The 8,376-nt window shown below is 42.1% G+C and overlaps 1 protein-coding gene across 1 annotated transcript; it reads left to right on the forward strand.

The window, feature by feature from the left end:
- The first annotated feature begins 6,857 nt into the window (after positions 1–6,857).
- Positions 6,858–7,884, forward strand: LOC115757435 (zinc finger protein ZAT10-like). The gene has a single exon (XM_048279427.1). The coding sequence runs from the start codon at positions 6,902–6,904 to the stop codon at positions 7,634–7,636; it is 735 nt and encodes a 244-aa protein (XP_048135384.1). The 5' UTR covers positions 6,858–6,901; the 3' UTR covers positions 7,637–7,884.
- Positions 7,885–8,376: the final 492 nt, after the last annotated feature.

Genomic DNA, 8,376 nt, shown 5'->3' on the forward strand with positions numbered 1-8,376 from the left:
CAGAAGTCCTAATAATGCCTCCTTTCTTCTTTCTTCTATTTGTGCTAGTGTCGATTCTCTGACTACCTTGCACGGAAAGTCTCTCAAATTCGGCAAGTCTTTAAGGTTTTGCACAGGGACAACACCAGTAGATCTAGAGAAGTGTGAAAATTTCATGCTCTGATTTGCGTTCACAGAGTATTTCTCTTCGGTTATGATCACCCCATAGTTTTGGAGCATGGCGCGATCCCGTTGGGGAAAAACAATGATCGACAGGGGTCGGGATCGAACCCGCTACGAGGGTCAGGAGATTGTCCGAATCATCTCCAATGAGTCTCGCTCCGAGTTCATCAAGTCATGATTCGCGCTCGCTGCTTTTAAACCTTCATGGATGTCCGGATCGATTCAACAATTGGTAGCAGGAGGCACCGCAATGTACTCATCGTTGACTCTTTATAATTGCAGCAACTTGAGACATATTTTCGCTCCATCGACGGCTCGGCGTCTAAATGGCAAATTAGTTCTGGAAACTTGTCGAGATCTTTGTTGGAATGTTTAAAGAAAGAACAAAACGGTTATCACATCAGGTTCCAAAACAACGTACTGTTGCACGCAAAAGCCGATAAGCGGCCCAGTGGAACTACCGTCAACTGATCTGAAATCGACTACCGATAACCGATCTCAAATCAAGGGCGTAAGCATAAGCTGCCGTCGAAAAACGTAAGCAGTGACCGAAGGGAGAGAGTTGACCAAAATGAGTTCATGGGATCATTCATGAGGTAATGACATTATGTCCAAACACAACACCTCATCTTTCATATTCGTCTCTTGACAAAGTCAAGGGAGTCATCAAGACTGGTTTGGCTAGTGCAGCAAGAGAGCTCCACATCATATTCCTCTCTCGCCAACCGCTAAGAAAAAAATACCTAGAAAAGAAAAAACAAATGAAAATGAGGAAAAAGAAAGAATATTCAAATAGTCGAAGAAAAATGTTATACCATTCTTAAGAACTGTCCACATCACCGTCGGTCGTGCCACGTGGGACGGTTGGCCTGTACGTAAGCTATTTTCAGTCAATTTCTGTCGGATGGACTCAATTGCAAAAAGTGAACGATAGTATTGAGAATAATACCCTTTTAAAACCGACGTGCGGATTTATATACCTGCCTCCATGTTGATCCCTCTTTTACATGAATTTTGTCTCGCTTTACGTCTTTCTTTATCAAAAACATGTTATGTTCTTGTATAGCAAATCGAACTGCACCATTCTAATGACAGATGGTTTAACTTTAAATCAATTTTTATAGATGATTCGAAATAGATAATTTCTATAGATGACGTGCTAATAACAGCAAAATTACCAAAAAAGTCTCAAACCTATTGCAATTGTATCAATTCAGTCTTAAATATATTTTTTTGCCAAGTACAATCATAAAGTTTTTGCATTTGTGCCAATTTAGTATATCCAGTCAATTTTGATCTAAAATAGCTAAAGTGGCATGCCGGCATTGATGTGGCAACTTTTAGTGATAGTTTGATACTTTTATTGATTTTTTTATTTACTTTTTCTTTTCTTCCTCTATAGCAGCTTTTTCTTCCTCCAACCAGCCGGTCACTAAGGTTCGGTGATCGGCCAAAGGCGAGGGCAAGCCTCACTATGGCTAGGCGAGAACTAGAGATAAAGACAACCGAGGATGGAGAGTCGTTCAAGGTTGCTGTGGAGATTGCGACCTCGAAGGCTCATTTCTTCTCTGCGCGGATTCGAAGACAATAAGAGAAATGCGTCAATCTTCAATCTCTCCTCTTTCCTCTCTCTCAACTAAAGCACATTACAAGTGCCAAAATTTGTGTACGGTGCTCACGTTAGTGCTAAAACTTTCAAAACGATCATTTAAGTGCCAATTTTTTTTTAAAATGTTTACTTCAGTGCCAACTCCAATTTGAGCTAATGTGGCTCCTAAAAAATTTGACGTGACATATTTTTTATTAATATTTGAGCTGACGTGACTTGCCAAAATTAGCCTTGAAGTGAGAGTTTTTCAAAAAAAGTTAGCATTTAAGTGATCGTTTTGAAAGTTTTGATACTAAAATGATCGTCATTCAAAAAAATTGACACTTACGTGATCGTTTTATAAGTTTTGATACTAAAATAAGCGTCATACATAAGTTTTGACACTTATAATGTATTTAAGGCCCGTTTCTCTCCCTCTACTCTCTCTTGCGCGCATTGCGTGGCAAAGGAGAAAAGAGAAAGTGTCTCTCTATGCATTAATGGCGTCCATTTCTGGCATTAAACCACTATCAAAGTTTGCGCCACCATCTACGAATGAGGTCCAACCTTGCCATGGCCGAGCGAGATCGACATGGCTGGGCAAGGTTGCGCTTAGGTCCGCCGATCGGCGAAACAAAGAAGAAAATAGGGAAGAAAACATTAAGTAAATAAATTGGAAAAAAAATATCAAATTTTGTTAAAAATTATCACGTCAACGATTTTCAGTCAAATTTATCGGATGAACTGAATTAGCACAAATGTAAAAGATTTATAACTGAATTGGCATAAATATAAATAGATTAGGTCTGAATTGATAAAAAAAAAAAGAGTAAAACTTGATTAGCCCAATTACAATAGATTTCTGACTTTTTTTTGTAATTTTTTCTCCTAATCTCCATATCCGTATTCATGTCGGTCCATTTTCTATATAAGCTTTGTGTCGCTATACATGTTTTACTTCATCAAAAACACAAACGTATATACTTATACAACACTGGCGAGTGAATTAAATGCTCCTTGTTGCTAGAAAGTATTTTACTCATAAGCCGATATTAGCGACGTAGATAAACGAAACGGTCAGTACTGATTTGATAAAAGGATATTATAAGTAACAACCAATTTCAGATTATGTATTCGAAAAATCGAAAATCTAAAGGTCCTATTCGGCTACTACTGGGGCTGCAGAGGTTGCGCTCAACCTCAAACTATCATGGCACGCCTTAAAGTCGTCCTGGCTCGTCCAACGCGGACAATGCCGTGTCGGCAAAAAGGCCCGGGGTTTAGGGTGGTCTTACACCGGTGATATATGTTTCGAATATTGTTTATGTAAGAATTATCGTGAAGTGACTATAATTATCGAATTTGAGCGTCACGCATAATAGTAATCATGCTGCCCGAATATAACGATACGTGGATTTGGTCATATCTTGTTAATGAAGTAATCCATACACGAAATACGTTTCGATCTAGCTCCTTCCAAGAATAATGCGCACAAAATTCGCATTCGAATACTCGAAAAAGAACACGTGCGTAGCCCGGCACAAGAAATGGTATTCGAGAGGACAACCCCCACAACAAAAACAAAAAATAAAAAAGAAAAAAGAGAATTGAGAACACGACATACGTGTCGAGAAAACGCACGTGAATAGTCCACGTGGCGTCCCGCCGTGATCCCCAACAGACGGACGGCTTTTAATTGCTTGTCGGCTCGCCAACCACGTGAAAAGGCAACCGCAACACCAAGGAGGCCACCCCGGAACAGCGCCACGTGTCGATCGATGGATGGTGGGGCCGAAGCGCGTTGCGTGCCGTTCGATCGGTAGTTAACGCGTCGGTGCAGGATAAGCAAAAGTGCGGGCGGGAGTAGCGTAGTCTCCGCCACCCGCGCTAGTTGCGTGGGGTGGACTCACTCACTTTGTCCAGCTGGTTTTTAGGTGTCTTCGTTCGATCTAATCCGGCGGCACACTTTCTACACATGACATATGTTATTACGACATTATTTGGTCATGCTTAATGTCCTAAGCATTATCAAAATCGAAAAACCTCGCCGGACTTTAACAGTACACTTACGTTACATGGATAACTTTCTACGAAACACGGAATTCATATGATTCGAAACCCGAATGCGAGAAAAAAAATTAAATCTGCAAATCCCGATCCTGAAGTTATTATACCGCATCGAGCATCGATCGGATCCTTTTATCTAATAAACGAGAAGCTTGAGTAGCCGTGTCCGTATTTGCCACGCGATTCAAAAGCGAGAGGGCGAGTAGGCCCGATCAACAAGCGAGGACGGAAAGAAAAAGATCGCGAGATAGATTTTAATTTTCGACTCGAAAGGTGGAAACTCTTGCACAAGGAAAATTAACGGAATGGGAATTAGCCGGACTTCTCGTCTTTTATCCTTATTAACTGATTTATAACCTCAAATAAATAAAGTTTTATCCTTTCTTTTTGATCAATTAGAATGCTAAGCAGGCCAGTGCTAATTAAAAAAAAATCATCAACCAGCGAACGCCAACTACAACCAGAAAAAAAAAACACAAAATAATAATAAAAGAGATGAACGAGGATTAATCATCGGAGCATTAACTGACGAACACGTGGCCAATCATTGAGCGACATCTCACCTCCCAGATTAGCTGAGCTGTCTCTCTAGATTCGCGACCCCACGGGGCATACGCCCTACGGGGAAGGGACCCCACAAAGTTGACCCACGTCATCAAATTTGAGAATTCTTTTTATTTTATTTTATTTTATTTTGGCTGAAAATCAGATATTAGTTACATGATTAGTGGTGCTAACTTCGAAATATTATTTCAGAAAACTAGTTCGACCCGTCACAAGAAAGATCATTTTCCATAACACTTTACATTTGAAAAACGACGCCGGAAGGTCGAGCCAAAAATTATTACGAAAAGTTTTCTTACTTTTAACATGAAGCGAATTTGAACGAAGTTTCGCCATTTTCAAATGCTGAGGAGGATTTTTAGTGAATACATCGAGTAAAGTTTGCAGATTCGATTGCAAAAACGACTCGTGTTACGTACGATATCCAAGGGAGTATTCCCGAAAGTACAAAGTGCATTGCAACTCAAATACCATCCATTAAACGTATCGGATTGTTGAGCACTGCGCGTCCGATGCGAGACTCGCTCGATTATTTTTTCGTCTGACTCGAGGACATTCTAACAAGGTGACTAATTGACTATTTTGACTACTCAAATTGACTAGTTTCGTAAAATGGTTAAATCACTTTCACCGTTTATCCCTTTTTATTTGGATGTGATACTGACAAAACTTTGGCAAATCTAGGACAAACTAGCGTTCCTAAAGTATCGAATATTCCCAATTTCGGAAGTTCCCGCAATGCGACTTTTGATAGCAATGCAATCGGTAGGAAGTTTAAGTTATTAAGATTAATATACCCTCGAACACGTGACGTATTACTCAAGAGAGAGGGAAAATTTGCACAATCAATCCCGAACCTATTGTACATATACCAATTCGATCTTAATCTTTTTAATTGTGTCAATTTTGTCCTAAATCTTTGATACGAAATTTCAATACTAGTCCTTCCAATCAATTTTTCCCAGAAAATCGGTGATGTGACGGTCTATTCGTCGCCAGCCGCTCGACGTGGCAAACCGTCACGTCGGCGATTTCTCCCGAAAATTGGCCGGAATGACTGCATTGAAGTTCTGGCAGAAAGTTTAGAGCTAAATTGGCGAAATTGGAAAATGATTGAATTAACATCCGTACAATAGATTTATGACTGATCAGACGATTCCCCAAGAAAGAAAATCTAACGACTAAGGTGGGAGATGGATCTTGACCGTTCATCAATTGTTAAAATATATATATTTTTTATATTATGATAGTTAGTACTATAGCACCACTTGGACAAACCTAGAAAATTTGTCTTGATATTGTTGTGATACATAAATTATTGTCGTTAGTACCATAGCACCTCTTGCACAAACAAGCTATAGCGGAGATGATCCCAAGGAGGGTTGGAACGACTTTTGTGGGGGGCAGCATACAGAGGACCCAAAATCTGTCGGCTCTGGAAAAATCCTTTTTTATTTCTTGCTATAGGAAAAGAAAATTAATAAAAATTTACTCTTTTTTCCTAGTACGTATATAGCTCGATGCATTGAGAAAAAAAAATATTTTCCAGTTGCTCTTTCACTTGGAAACAAACCCGCGTCACCATATATGTCATTTTCCCACTGATTGATTCTATCCGTGACATCGAATCGATCATATCAAAATTCCTTCCAAACGCGTAATTTGATGTATCTGATCATTTAATCCGCATGCGGTTTATCTCACGTTGTAAAGATCCATGACCGACATTCTCGACCATTCAATTTGCATTATTGATAATTCAATATCCAAGACTTCTCTTTATATAAAAGGAAAGGGAAAAAGCCACACACAAAAAAAATCTCAAATCATGCCCCAATATAACATATTTTACCTTGAATTTTTTATTTGTGGCATCACAACCCCTAAACTATGTCCACTGTGACACGTTTACCTTAAATTTTTTTATTGCGATATAAAAAATCTCAAACTTATACCCACGTGACACATTTACCACCCGTCTACCTTCCCTTATGAGAATTTTTAGTCAAAAGAATGTCTCTTTTAGTGTACTTAAATCCACGTGGGCGTCATGTCAATCAATACCGCTTGCTTTCATAAGTTAATGCAGGTAGATTTTTTTTTTTTTTACGGTGCTCATTGACGGGACCTTGATGGATAGTAAATATGTCACGTTAAGTATAAAATTAGGATTTTTTATGTCACATAAAACAGTTTAGCGTAAATATGTTACAGTTCGAGGTTTTCGGTGATATTTTTAAAGAAAAAACGAAAAAGAAAAGGGAAAAGGAAAAAGGGAAAAGGTAAGAAGGCTGGCGTGCCATGGTGTTTTGACTTGACAAAGTCATTCAAGGAAAGCTAAGTCCTCCTCTTCCTTCCCACTCCTACCTCTTCTTCCTTTCTCTCTCTATCTCTAAAAATTCAGTTGACCGACTTCACCTCCGACTGATCTTTCTCCCCGCTATATATACACAGATGCAGCCCCACCAAGCTTCCACACCTCTCTCTCTGATCAAACCAGTAGTCCCTCAGCCACTGAACATGGCCCTCGAAGCTCTCAACTCGCCCACCGCCGCCGCTCCCTTCGGCCACGACGACGTGGACAGCCACCCCTGGGCCAAGCGGAAGCGCTCGAAACGGCCCCGTGTGGACCCGGAGAGCCCGCCCTCCGAGGAGGAGTACCTCGCCCTCTGCCTCATCATGCTTGCCCGCGGCGGGGAGAGCAGCGGTCAGCCGCCGGAGGCTCCGAGCGTGAAGCTCTCCTACAAGTGTTCCGTCTGCGACAGGGCCTTCCCTTCCTACCAGGCCCTCGGCGGCCACAAGGCCAGCCACCGCAAATCCTCCTCCGAAGCCGCCGCCTCCTCCGCCGCCCCCGCGGCCGAGAACCCCACCTCCTCCTCCTCCGCCGCCGTGGCAGCCGTCGGCGGTAAGCTCCACGAGTGCTCCATCTGCCACAAGACCTTCCCCACCGGCCAGGCCTTGGGCGGCCACAAGCGGTGTCACTACGACGGCGGCAGTAGTAGCGGCGGCGGCGGCCCCGCCACCGGCTTCTCTTCCTCCGAAGCAGGAGGCTCGAGCCACATAGCCGTCAGCCACCGGGAACCGATCGACCTGAACCTGCCGGCCTTGCCGGAATTCTGGGTCGGCATCGACGAAAGCAGCGATCTGGACCCTAAAAGTCAACCCCCCGGCGAGCAAGAGGCGGAGAGCCCTCTTCCGGCGAAAAGGCCGAGGTTGTTTCTGGATCCAGAGGATGTGGGGTCTCCCCAAAGATGATTTCCGACATTTACGTGGATTACAAAGATTACCCTTTACTTCATTGTTCATTTTTTTTCCTTTTTTTAAGGATTATTTGTTCATTAGACTTTTGTTTTCAGCTAGGGTTCGATCTGATTGTTCTGTACAGCAAAAGAAACTGACGATTGTCATTTGTGCAAATTCTTGCAGCCCCTCTTGGCTGATCATTATCAATTACTTGTCACTGAATATTCTTTCATTCCTTGAATGAATAAAAATCACAGAAATATGACCTCATAGATCGATCGGCTTTGCTGTTCTAACCTTTCTCTGCAAGCTAGGGTTAGGTATACACCCACAGCCAACTTGGAAATAAACTATACACGAGTCAAGTTCCACAATTTCTAGTTTTTGGGAAGCAAACGGGGCCAGCACAGCCACAGCAGGCAGAAGAACGTGCAATCGCTCGAGCCATGTTCGGTGTTTTCGGAGGCTAATTCGACAATTTACCCTACCTTAACAAACAGCTCGGAAGCACGCTGTGCTTCGGGGTCGATTTCGGTTCTTGTTCGACGCTGCTCCTTTGGTCAGCAGCGACGTTAACCCGTCACAAACTTTTCAAACGCAATAGTTTTTCACAGAAGCAGGAGACTTGGGAAGCCATTCAAGTTACGTTACTGAGTGAACTGAGCAACTTTTCCACGTTTTTGCTGGGGAAGAGGTTAACTTCAAGATCACAGAAACTTTTTCTTTTTTTTTCGCTGGACGATGCGTGCCGT

This window comes from Rhodamnia argentea, chromosome 5, assembly GCF_020921035.1.
Source record: "Rhodamnia argentea isolate NSW1041297 chromosome 5, ASM2092103v1, whole genome shotgun sequence".
NCBI lineage: Eukaryota > Viridiplantae > Streptophyta > Magnoliopsida > Myrtales > Myrtaceae > Rhodamnia > Rhodamnia argentea.